At 34.4% G+C, this 13,736-nt stretch overlaps 1 protein-coding gene across 2 annotated transcripts in view; it reads left to right on the plus strand.

Moving 5' to 3' along the window:
* Nucleotides 1-597: 597 nt before the first annotated feature.
* Nucleotides 598-13,736, plus strand: part of ttyh2l (tweety homolog 2, like) — a 55,606-nt gene continuing 42,467 nt past the window's right edge. The window contains exons 1-2 of one of the 2 annotated variants that reach the window (XM_073849405.1): nucleotides 598-1,051; nucleotides 8,540-8,712. In XM_073849405.1, coding sequence (XP_073705506.1) covers nucleotides 923-1,051; nucleotides 8,540-8,712 — 302 coding nt within the window. In that variant the 5' untranslated portion in view covers nucleotides 598-922. The remainder of the gene's footprint in view (nucleotides 1,052-8,539; nucleotides 8,713-13,736) is intronic. The other variant, XM_073849399.1, reaches the window with a different exon arrangement.

The following is a 13,736-nucleotide window of genomic DNA, read 5'->3' on the forward strand; positions in this document are numbered from 1 at the left end:
AGTTTTGAAATATCTTCATGGAACATGATCTTTATTTAATATCCTAATGATTTTTGGCATAAAAGAAAAAAACAATCATTTTGACTCATGCAATGTATTTTGGCTATTGCTACAAAGTATTAGAAATAATATAAAAACTAGTTTCAAGAAGAAAAACTTGGTGGATTTTGTTTAGAATTGTGGGTAATACTTAAAAAATGATTCCGCCTGCACAGTTTGGAGGCACGAAAGGGTCCTTTCGTGGTTTGGAAAGGTTTGAAAACCCTGAAGACATTTTTTGAGTGAAGTGCCTTTCTTTCCACCAGATGTCAATATTGAACAGGAGTGAAAGAGCTAATGGCACTCACACTGTCTGACATGAATTAAATGTTCAGGATAAAAAAGTCAGATGCTTTTCTATGAATTAAGCATTTACATTTGAAATGAACACGTCTTAAGAGAACAAAAGAACTATATGTTTTTATGTCGATTTATTTGACAGCAGTGTGCACATTTAAGCTTTTTAGTAGCACCTTTTATAGCACTTTTTGTCTTTTGTGAATCTACATGTTTTACTTGAAATCGTGTCTGTTCACACGTCGAGCTTATGTGAGTTTATAACTTGTCTGGAGTGATGATCAGTGCTGGAGACGCGCGGTGGTGCGCAGCCGCAGGAGAGGCGCATGGAGTCAGTCAGTGTCAGGGTGCTCTGAGGGGTCACAGCTGATCACTCTGCATGCACTTACACACTCAACTCTAGTGTTATGCATTCTTTTAAGCAAAAAGAGCCAGGGGAAATACTTTCGCGCGGTGTTTCCCTCTCTGGTCATCGTGTGTTGTCCACGGGTGGCGGATTTTCGTTGTGTTTGGTGTTTTAGAGTGAACGGCGAGGATTACCGGAGCGCTCCAGAAATCAGCGGTGTGTTTGAGTTTCTCGTCCGGGATGGCCTCATCGCGCCAGGACTACATTGCACCATGGTGGACCTACTGGCTGCACAATTACCCGCATCTTAATTTTAATTTCCAGACGGTTGATAACACTTTTAAACCGGAGGACGCCAGTTATCAGCAGGTGAGAGTTGTTTGGATGTAACAGTTATTTGTAGTTTATGGAGGGGATTTTTCAGGATAGCTGCTGGGTAAACAACTGACACACACTCATAGATTAGTCAACTATGTATTGACGGTAGGTAGGTCAATAGGTACTACTGAGGACAAGATTATTTTTATTAGTAATATTTTAATGAAGGGAAGAACGAGACTAGAAAAAAACTTATTACAAGGTAGGTTTATTTTTGAAACTCAGTTTATATATAGACAAATTTTTACCACAGAGAGGGAAAAACGCACGGTGGCTTGACATGTTATTATACCACATGGGGCAAGTTGTCACAATGTAACATGCCATTAAACAACCACAGTATGAAGTAAACAATTGTGATCCTGAATGTATACATAAATAAAATAAATGTAAACATCATCTGAAAGCTGAATAAACAGGCTTGATGTATGGTTTGTTAGGATAGGACAGTATTTGGCCTATTTCTGCAATCTGAGGGTGCAAAAAGATCAAACTACTGAGAAAATCGCCTATAAAGTTGTCCAAATGAAGTTCTTAGCAATGCATATTACTAACCAAAAATTAAGTTTTGATATATTTACAGTAGGAAATTTACAAAATATCTTAATGGAAAATAATCTTTACTTAATACCCTAATGATTTTTGGCGTAAAAGAAAAATGTATAATTTTGACAGTGTATTGTTGGCTATTGATACAAATATACCTGTGCTGCTTATGACTGGTTTTGTGTTTCAGGGTCACAATTATGAGTTAAGCAATTAATTAGTCTACCAATAACTAAAATTAATTAAATAACATACAGAGATATCAAACTGTTGGTTTAGTCAACAAAAATTGTCATTTAAATTGCATAAATTTAATCAAGAAGTAAACCATTATGAGTTAAGCAATTAGACTGCAAATAAATAAAAAAATAATTAATATTCCTAAAACCATTGTGAGTTAACCAATTCATTAGACTGCAAATATACATAAATAAATAAAATAATGTGCAAAAGTATCAAGGCTTTGTTTTGGACAGAACATATTATAATTAACATATTATAACAGAAAATATTATAATTAGCAAATTGAATATATCAATAACATTTAAAACATGTGACAACTTACCCCAGCTTGACATGAATGAAAAACACCTAAGCATAACTGAACCTTTAAGTGAATCTGAATTATTTTTTTTATAGTTGATTCTTGTCCATATGTCAGTGTGTACAAGTTTACTAGTTTTGACACTTTTTCTTTTATAGATTTTAATTTATTGCTGTTGTTTTTCTGTTTTAATAATTGATTTGCTGCAGAGCTGCAGAGTATTACTATGCTGGAAACACTTCCTTCTGTAAATTTTTTGAAAAACCTGTTATGGTCTACTCTGAAGGAAACATGTACTTGCTATAAGTAAATTACTTTTTTGTAATTATCTGGATATAGGGCAAATGATTTTGTTTGTGTTTATGTTGTTGAAATTGTTTTTTTGTGAAACTTTTTGTGCTGCTATACTTGGCCAGGACTCCCTGGAAGAAGAGATCTTGTATCTCAATGGGATTTTCCTGGTAAAATAAAGGATAAATAAAATAAAATAAAAATAAAATTTGCTGGTTCCATTTCTCTATTTAACACCCTATTATAGGCTAAATTTTTAATAAATCCCAAAATACATATTAGGGGTGGGCGGTACACCGGTGTCATAGTCATCACCGGTGTGAGATTGCGCCACGACATGGATTTTCTAATACCGTCAATACCGGTATATTTAAAACATTAAATTTTCTTCAAACGTTCAGTTGTGGTCTGAATGTCCTTATACTATATATCTTGTTGTAAATAAAAAAAAAGTAAAACATATTCGTATCAGCTTTGCAGGTGGTAGGTAAAAGGGGAGTGGCCATTAAACGACTGGTGAAACAGCGTGAAGAAAGGTCGGCCCTGTAGCCTATACCAGGGGCGGAGTGGCAATCGGGACGACCGGGAAGACCGGGACTTTTCCCGGTCGGCCGGCCAAAGGATTTACACAGCGGATCACAAATTGAGCAGACGCGAGGCGAACGCGACCAGCCTGTTTACTTTTACTTTCGATTTTGTAGCGGGAGCAGCACATCTTAGATATTTGTCAGTGAGTACAAGATTGCAACATATCCTCCAGTCTATTTTTGTCACCTCTCTTTACTTTCGACCCGTGATCATTCAAATCTAAAGGTCATTGTTTCACTGAGTCCGATTTTCGTATGCGTTTTTTTTTTTTTTTTTAGTTTTCTCATATTCGCCATCCTTATCAAAATGCTTATTATGGATGCGAAAATGCAGAAAATCAAACACGATCCGATTTTTTTTTATGTCGGACGAAAGTTTCAGAGGCAGTGTGTAAACTCGATTAACATAACCTGTATTTTTTTTAACGTGCAAAAATGTCGGACGAAAATTTCGTACTCATGTGTGCAATGACATTAACTCCAGCAGCTCGTGTTGGATGCAGGGTTGCCAAGTCCGCGTTTTTCCCCACAGAATTGGTCTACTTTTAAACTGTTGCCATGGGTTGATTTCCCCCAGTTATTTGAAGGTTTTAAATATTGCAGAAATAAAATTTCAATAAAAATTAATTTTTGTTTTGTTGTACACTGTTAAGTAAGGTTTTTTGCAAAGTAAATATGTTGAGAATGCATAATACTCTCCCATGTCTCTTTTTGATAAGGATATCTACCATTTACTTATTATATTATGAAAATATTAACTTTATTCACATACTAAAGGGGCAGGACAGGCTACTCCTCCCAAAATGTACCAAAAAGTAATACCGTGATATTATACCGTCACCGTTCAAAAGATGAAAAATACCGTGATATAAATTTTAGGTCATATCGCCCACCCCTAATACATATTGTTGCCTAATTTGACCAAATCATAGTTGGTTAACAGCAGGTTTTTGCTATGCAGTGTTTCAACATGCATTGTTTTCCTCTTTCTGGTCACAAAGTGTTCGAAAGCATTTTTAAGACATAAAAATAAACCCATGAGTAAATATTCACAGTAGGAAATCGTGTGACAACTTGCCCCGGCCTCCCCTGTGAGTAAGCAGCTGTAGTAGTGGTGGTACATGCAGGATGAAATGAGTGTGAAATGTTATTTTGGTAATAGATCACAGGTTTTTCTCGACTTGACAATTTTATCTCAAAGAGAGCAGTTGACTTCTGTGATTTATATTCTATATTTGTTCATATAATTAAAATTCATTACCTTTAAGACAAGAATTCCACACTCTAATTATGAAATATTGTTTGTACCTTCAGCGTCCTTGATCTAAAAGTGTGTGATAAATGTCTGTCATTGAACTCTATAGATGTGCAATATCTGTGTCTGGTGCTGTGTCAGATCTCCATTAAAGAGACTCTGCTTCAACACTGTGATTTGTACCTTAGCACACGATACTGTCTCCAGAGGAACATTTTCCTCATTGATTCAGTCAATATTTCTGCTGAGGTTTTATCAAAAAGGATATTACGTGCCTCTTGTTCAAGGTCACATTTCTCTGGGTTACTTGAAGAAATCAATGGAGCGGCAACGCAAGTTTATTTCATCTCTCATTCCAAAATAAACTGCTTGTCAAATCTTTCTCTCAGTTAAATTCCCTTGCTATGGCTTATTTGAAATCAATCACAGGAATTGTTCTTCCAAACATATTTCCAATACTATCTTAGGGGTGTGTTATATCTAGAGATGTGTTAAGATTTGAAATGTACATCACATGAAAATGCCAATGTGCAAGTACTAAGTGGTTTTAGTTTTGCAGGCCCATTTTTCATTTAGGTTTCTTTGGTGCTCTATGGTGTTTTTTTTTAAATATGTACCTCGAGAAGTACCAAAATGTAGTACATAAATGTAGTAGTTTTGTATGTTGGTAAAAGCATCACCATGGTTTTCTTTAAAGTACCTGTTTTGATGGATATAGCAATTAGATACAACTAGTACTGAAATATATATTTCCTGTTTGCCCCCCTGAGTAGCCCTCCATCTTTCCTCTGCATGTTTTTTTTTTAGCACTGAAAGGAAGTTTAGTTTAATGTAGTTAAACTTCCTCTGTTAACAATGCATGGGACAAATTTAGAGATCAAACTTTGAACAGTATTTTTTTCCGCCATATATTCTGGTAGGTGGTAAGTCAGTAGCAGGTTTGTTAGTTTTTGGGAAATGCTGCGTTGCTTAGTTATTCTGAATGTATAATGGAGGCCTTAATTATGCAGTTATGCTTGCATTTAAGAATCAACTTCATCTCAGATGTTTCTGCTTAGAATTTGCAGGAGAAATATGCAAAATGAGACTATTATTTACGCAAGTGCAGGGATGTCAAACTAATGTGAATAGTGTTTTGGAAAAATATGATGAAAAATCTTGGTGAAATAAGTACTGTGTTTAATACTTCACTGTAAAAAATGTTTCGATTTAAAAATATTTGTTTGTCCGCTGACAAATTTTTCTGTTTTGTCAACTTGAAACTTGAAATTTTAAGTTACTTAATGTTAATTTAAATGACAACTGGAATATTTTTCAGTTGACACAACTTAAGATTTTAAGTTAGCGGGGTAACACGTTATTTTAAGTTGAAACAACTAATTTTTTTAACAGTGTTCTTTAAGGAATATTAGAAAAGCAAAAGTAAAAACTACTGTTATAAATTAGTAAATCATGTTTATTTATTTAGCAATTGTATACACTTGAGGACGGTTTGCCATGAAGACAGTGAATATGTACTCATCTGTAAATAATATATAGCACTTTATTTTATTATTAAAGCACATGCATTAAATATACCACAATATTAATTTAAGTTACTGATAAGTCAGTTCTTCAAAAAAGAAAAACAAAACTTGTGGTGACACATAATAACTCACAATATAAAAACAAGCATCACATAGGGTAAAATGTATTTATTTTTTAAGAGGAAAGCTATGCAGACATACACTGCTGGGTGAAATATAAAAATGCTGTGTGAAATATGGACAAACCCAGCAATTGGGTTGTTTTGACCCAGCGGTTGAGTTTTTGAGTAGCTTAATATCATGTAAAACTGGGGGGAAGATGCATGGGCTTGAATTTTTTACCATTATTTATAGTTTTTACCTAAAATAGCCTATCCTAATTCTGCACTTTGGTTATGACTATAAATCCTCAAGTTGTTATATGATTTAAGCATTAAAAAAATAATTACACGCCACCCTTTAGTGATTTTAATAATTTTGCTGTGAATTTCCCAAAAGCGTGTTGTGATTATTTATTGTGGAATTTTTTGCAATCTGGCGTAAACACTATTATGGCCTTTGACTTTAAACTTTAAAAGCATGAAGGGGTATTTGTTTTGCATTAAAATGAGCAGTAGTCTTATTCAGTGTTTTCTTTAACCTTACAATATATCCAATATCTTATATAACTATATCTAATATCCGGCTGTCCTTCTGTTAGCCCCGGATCACAAGACTCCAAAGCTTTACTCTCATCACATGCTGTTCGACTCTAAGACTGAACAATTCTGTTTAGCCTCAGTCCATGTGGGTTACCATGGCGATGCGCATAGGGGCCCAAGCTCGCCCTCATAACAACCATCATGCGATTTATCCTCCCACAGCCACCACAAACACAAACATCAAGATACATCATCCCTGAGAGATGCGGACACCTCTGTTATTCAGTTTTCTACATATATACATAATGTCTTTCCTCATAGGTAACATCACAAATAATGTACAGATAAGTAAATGTAGTTCAGAACATTTGCATTAGTTTTAAACTAAATCTGTATTTTCATCTGATTTTCCAGTAATATTTAACACCTTGTGTTTAAAGCATAAACTTTACTAAAATTTGTTAGCAGTGATTACTGGGGTTCAAGCACTTTAAGGCATTTAAGCACATGTTAAAGACATTATTTAGCAAGCCCGTAACCACCTAAAGCATTTTTGGCAAAACCAGGTAATTAACTATAGAAATATTATGTTTTTTAACAGTTATGACTGTAATAGCGCCAACTGTGGTCCGATTTCCTTAAAACTTTGCATGCTTGTTTAGAATCACCTGCCACATGTGCTCGCCAGGTTTTGTGAAGTTTTGAGTTTTCCTTTAGTCTTTATAGGATTTTGGGAAATTTTGGACAGGCCCCTTTTCTAAATGACCCCATTATAGTTTTCCAAAGGGTAAATTCCAACATTTTTAATAGTTTTATTAGAGAATTGTACCAAACTGTTTCTTTTTTTTTCAGATTGAGGGACAAACTTAAGACTTGTTCGTAAAAGTAGGTTACATTTTCTCGATCATTTAAGAGAGAAGTTCACTTCCAGAGCAGAAATTCACAGATAATGTACTCACCCCCTTGTCATCCAAGATGTTAATGTCTTTCTTTCTTCAGTCGTAAAGAAATTATGTTTTTTGAGGAAAACATTTCAGGTTTTTTCTCCATTTTAAATGCGGCTTCAAAAGATCCCAATTGTGGTTGTAAACGATCCCAGCTGAGGAAGAAGGGACTTATTTAGCGAAATGATCAGTTATTTTATTTATTTTTGAAATCACCGTTTATATACTTTTTAACCTCAAATGCTCGTCTTGTCTTGCTCTGCCTGAACTCATTTTGGGGTATGTCGAAAAACTCCCATCTTATTTTCTCCCTCAACTTCAAAAATTATTTCAAAGTCGTCCTACATCGCTGCAGAAGTACCAACCCAGTGTTTGCAAAGTGAACATGCAAAGAAGATCAAACACCCTTTACAAAAAAAAGTAAAACAGTGATGTAGGATGGTTTTGAAGTTGAGGGAGAAAATGAGATGGGGGTTTTTCAACATATCCTAACTGTCTTGAACTGGAAAAGTTCAGGCAGTGCAAGACAAGACGAGCTTTTGAGCTTAAAAAGTATATAAATTGTGACTTTAAAAAAATAATAATTGATTGTTTCACTAGATAAGACCCTTCTTCCGCGGCTGGGATCATATGCAACTGCATTTGGGATTGTTTGAAGCCGCATTATTCTGGTCAGGCGAAAAAACTAGGACTAGTTTGCAAATGTAGTTTTTTTTTTTAATCCACACTTGAGCCTGGGACTGACGGTTTAGGAGTTCATACTTCTGATCGCTGTAGTGCCCCCATCAGGCCAATTGGGTTGAGCCTTGGTGACATTGTCGACAGTGTAAGTACTACCATCCCTCCAAGTTTTAAGTCTCTACAACTTACGGTTTGGTCTGCACGATCAGTTTTACGTGGAGATCGGTAATCCTTGGCCATTCTAACAATTACAATAAGAACCCCTAACTAACTATTTGGCAATGGGTTACAGAGATCACATTTAATTCAAGATATGTACTCTACTGGAAAGAAAGACAAAATAGGCTGATTGAGAAAATGTAATACAATTTTCTTCTTGAATTGCAACACTGCCGATAGAGCAATCAGTCTACTTCCTGTTTGATTTGACCATCTGCCCCGTGTTTGCTGACTCTCTTTGGCAGTCTCTGATCTTCCTGGCCTGTGTGTCTGCGGTGGGTCTGGGCTTGAGTCTGCTGGTGCTCTCCGCATATCTGACCTGCCTGTGCTGCTGTCGTAGGGAAGAGGATGAGGAAGTCAAAAGGCCCGACACCTGCTGTGTCACATGGGCTGCTGTTATCACCGGTCTGATCATATGGTGAGTACATTTACTTTTGTTTTGCACCCACCAGGACACAGTGACTGATTTTACTTATCCACCTTATTCTTCAGTGCAGAAGTAAGCCTATTGGCAAGACTTCCGATTTATTAGCCGCTATATGAAAAACAACGAGAATAACAACAACGTGCAGTAAAGAGTAAAACTGTTTGCACTACAAACCAGTGTGTTCATAATTAATATAATACATTAAAATAATATGGTAAGACACACCAATTTGCAATATCAAGCAGCGAAACAAGCTGAAACGCAGCGAAACACAGATGAGACCAGAAGCCACACTCATTAAATTTAAAAAGAAAAGAGGCAAAAAAAAAAGATGACTCATGTAAGACGTGCACATTTCATTCAGAGCCACTGAGTAGCAAAGGTTCAGAGGGCATTTAAAGTTTGAATGAAATTTTCTTTAACCTATGACATTTCATTTAGGTTGTCAGTGGTATTTTGCCGGGGATAATGGTGCGTTTGGATTGGATTTGTTATGCGATGGGTTCATGGGTGAGTTGTGAGCTGTGGAAGAGATATTTTTAGTATTTAAGCCAGATACGCTGTGACCTTGCACACGGTTCCTTGATCTCCCAAACGGCGGAGCAAATCACAGCGCTAACCGCTGCTTTCGGCTGTGATTGGCAGGAAATAAGAAGGAAACTCAATTCTAATTTTGCGAAAATTAATCCTCCTTCACCTCTGCTCTCTCCAAGCCGGATATTTTGTGAAAAATGTATTCCTAGCTAACCCTCACACACCTGTCACAGAATTCGTTATGTCCAGTTAATGAAGACATATGAAAACACGTGAGGATCTCTTACGCACAAAGTCTGTTGGTGGATCATGTTTAGAGTTAGATACAGTTGAAGTCAAAAGTTTACATACACCTTGCTGAGTCTGGAAAATGTTAAATATTTTACCAAAATAATAATGTTTTACTTAGTACTGACCTGAATAAGATATTTGACATAAAAGATGTTTACATGTAGTCCACAAAAGAAAATAATAGTTAAATTTATTAAAAAAATGACCCTGTTCAAAAGTTTACACACACTTGATTCTTAATACTGTGTTGTTACCTGAATTATCCACAGCTGTGTTTTTGTTTAGTGATAGTTGTCCATGAGTCCCTTGTTGGTTCTGAACAGTTAAACTACCTGCTGTTTGTCAGAAAAATCCTTCAGGTCCCACAAATTCTTTGGTTTTTCAGCATTTTTGTGTATTTGAATCATTTCCAACAATGACTATATGATTTTTAGATCCATCTTTTCACACTGAGGACAACTGAGGGACTATTATAATATGCAGCTATTTCAAAAGGTTCAACGATTACTGATGCTTCAAATGAAAACACAATGCATTAAGAGCCAGGGGTGTAAACTTTTGAACAGAATGAAGATGTGTACATTTTTCTTATTTTGCCTGAATATCATATCTTTTTCATTTAGTACTGCCCTTCAGAAGCTACAGAAGATCCTTCTGGAGCATCAGTGAGCTTTTGAACCTTCTGTAATAGTTGCATATGAGTCCCTCAGTTGTGACCCTGGACCACAAAACCAGTTTTAAGTCGCTGGGGTACATTTGTAGCAATAGCCAAAAATACATTGTATGGATCAAAATTATTGATTTTTCTTTTATGTCAAAAATCATTAGGAAATTAAGTAAAGATCATGTTCCATGAAGATTTTTTGTAAAATTCCTACTGTAAACCTATCCAAATGTAATTTTTGATTAGTAATATGTACTGTTAAGAACTTAATTTGGACAACTTTAAAGGTGATTTTCTCAGTATTTTGATTTTTTTGCACCCTTAGATTTCAGATTTTCAAATAGATGTATCTCGGCCAAATATTGTCCTATCCTAACAAACCACACATCAATAGAAAGCTTATTTATTGAGCTTTCATGTGATGTATATATCTCAGTTTTGTAAAATTTAACCTTATGACTGGTTTTGTGGTCCAGGGTCACAGTTGTCCTCAGTGTGAAAAGATGGATCTCAAAGTCATATAGTCTTTGTTGGAATCGGTTCAAATACACAAAAATGCTGAAAAATGAAAGAATTTGAGTGACCTGAAGGATTTTTCAGAAAAACAGCAGGCAGTTTAACTGTTCAGGACAAACGAGGGACTCATGAACAACTATCACTAGACAAAAAAACACAGCTGTGGATCATTCAGGGAACAACACAGTATTGAGAAACAAAGTGTATGTAAACTTTTGAACAGGGTCATTTTTATAAATTCAACTATTATTTTCTCTTGTGGACTACATGTAGATGCATTTTATGTGAAATATCTTATTGAGGTCAGTACTAAATAAAAAATAATATGCATTTTTGTTTGATTCCTCTTATTTTGGTAAAATAATTAACGTTTTGCAAATTTTGCAAGGTGTATGTAAACTTTTGACTTCAACTCTATGAGCGTGTATGTGAACAGTATCATTACTGTATCAGTATCATGAGGTGTCGTGACCTGAAGCTCAGTTCATACTCTCAGGAGAACCTCTACATCAATTTTATACCTCCAGAGTATTAAGAGTTAGCACACTGCTAACACTGTTTGCTTTTCATTATGTCAATAAAAGAGAACAAATGTTTCTGTTAATGTGATCAATTAAATTGGCAGAGGGCTCAGCCTAAACTTGTGACTGTCATGAAAGTTTGAGCCTTGATTGAGTTAACATTCCAGATCTAGTCACAGGGTAAGTGCTGCAGCGTGATACTGCTCAAGTCCTGCTTAACCCTTCTTTGTGTACGTGCATCCTAACACACTCTTTCGTAAGTAACTGGCTCATTAAAAAACCTCAATAAATCCCAAATTGGAGTTTTGTGGCTGTTATGAGTGTTAGCTTTACAGTCCTTTACGAAAAATTAATTGTAGGTTTATTATAGTAAATGTGTAGTAATCATAGTTTATACTACAAATACCATGGTTAGTGTAGCAAAACCATAGTTATTTTGTGGTTATTATGGTTTAACTTTAGTAACAATGTTTTGTTTTGTTTTTTGTTTTTATTTGTAGTAAAATCATGGTACATTTTCATAACAGGTCACTAGAGTTCTCCTAAATGTTGATAGAGCTGGTTTTAAGATGTATATTCTTTCACTTCTGTTAACTTACAGTCATTGATTATAAGTAAACATTGTAAACTGATGATCTTAATTGAGTTTGAGAGTTTAGGGAGACTGACTCAAAATTGCTGTTTTTCATGGGCTGATTAGCTCTCTTACTACAATATCTAGTTTCATTGGAACAAGAAGTTTTTTCTTTTACTTCTCTTATTAATGGATCGTTGTCCAGGATTATGTATAGTGTAGTTTTTCCACTGAGAAGTTAGCTTAGTTTTATAAGCAGAAACACGCTGTACTGTGTCACCAGTGGTGTACATGGTGCTTAAATTAAAAGAACTTTTAAGTTAAAAAGCTTTTTTTTTTAAATAAAATGTTGTGTATGTCTGGCTCCTAATTCAGTATTGTCCTTCTTATGGAATATAAATAGCGTCTGAATAAGAGTTTAGTAGCGGAATCAATTTGCAGGCTCAGTTTTCTCATTTCCTCTACTTGTTATATGACATCACCTTCTTCTGCCTACAGTTTCTTCTCTTGTGCTGAAAACATCACTGATGCTTGTTTTTTTTTTTCTTAGGTTAACTAATGACATCAATATCATCATCTTTTATATCTGACACCAAACTTGTAACCACATACATACGTAAAGGAATCTTTGACTCAAAATGAAATCAGTATGTGTCATTATTTCTTCACCCTTATTTTAAAGCTGATTTTTAATACGAAAACTCTTCCATAGAACAACAATAGACAAAAAAAAAAAAAAAAAAACATTACAACCCCCCCTTAAACATCTTACATTCCAACCCAGCTGCAACGTATTTGCTTCTGATGTGCATTTATATTGTCTTTACTTCAGAAAGTCTTCTCCAATAAAAATGCTAAAGTCATCTCATCAAAAGAATTAAATTAAATTAAATAACCTGAATTTGACATAAACATAATATGCAAATATTTGCAGTTCATACAGGAAATACTGATTAGCCCTGCAATTACAGCATGAAATCATATGTAAAGTAAACCTCTAATATTTTACTCAGATTATTTGAGCGTATATAATTTTAATCTCCCAATTCTGACTTTTTTTTTCTCGCAATTCAAAATTCAGCCATTCTGACTCACAATTCCAAGTTTATTTATTGCAGTTCTGATTTTTCTTCTCAGAATTGTGAGATACACTACCAGTCAAAAGTTTTTGAACAGTAAGATTTTTAGTGTTTTTAAAGAAATCTCTTCTGCTCACAAAGCCTTCATTTTTTTGATCCAAAGTACACCAAAAACAGTACAATTTTGAAATGTTTTACTGTTTAAAATTGTTACTATTTGTTTGAATATATTTTAAAATGTAATTTATTCCTGTGATTTTAAAGCTGAATTTTAGCATCGCTACTCCAGTCACGTTCCCTTAGAAATCATTCTATGTTGATTTGCTGCTCAAAAAACAAAGAACAGCATTTATCTGAAATATATATATATATATATATATATATATATATATATATACATACATACATACATACATACATACATACATACATGTTTTTATCATCACCATTGATCAATTTAAGGCATCCTTGCTAAATAAAAGTGTTAATTTTGAAGATTATACTCCAAGCTTTTGGAGTATATGTATAATGGTATATTGTATAATGATATTTGGATCTTTATATTCATCAAGGAATTCTAAAAATAGAAAACAGCTGTTTTGAATAGTAAAAGTATTTCACATTTTACTGTTTTGCTGTACTTTGAATCAAATAAATGCAGGCTTAGTGAGCAGAAGTGACCTCTCAAAAAAGTGAGCATTAAAAATAATAACAAATTAAAAAAATTCTTACAAAATGTAGATTTTTCTTTTCAGAATTGTGAGACATAAACTTGAAATTTCAAGAAAAAAAAGTCTGAATTGTGAGACATAAACTGGAAATTAACTTTTGTACAT

This window comes from Garra rufa, chromosome 1, assembly GCF_049309525.1.
Source record: "Garra rufa chromosome 1, GarRuf1.0, whole genome shotgun sequence".
Lineage (NCBI taxonomy): Eukaryota > Metazoa > Chordata > Actinopteri > Cypriniformes > Cyprinidae > Garra > Garra rufa.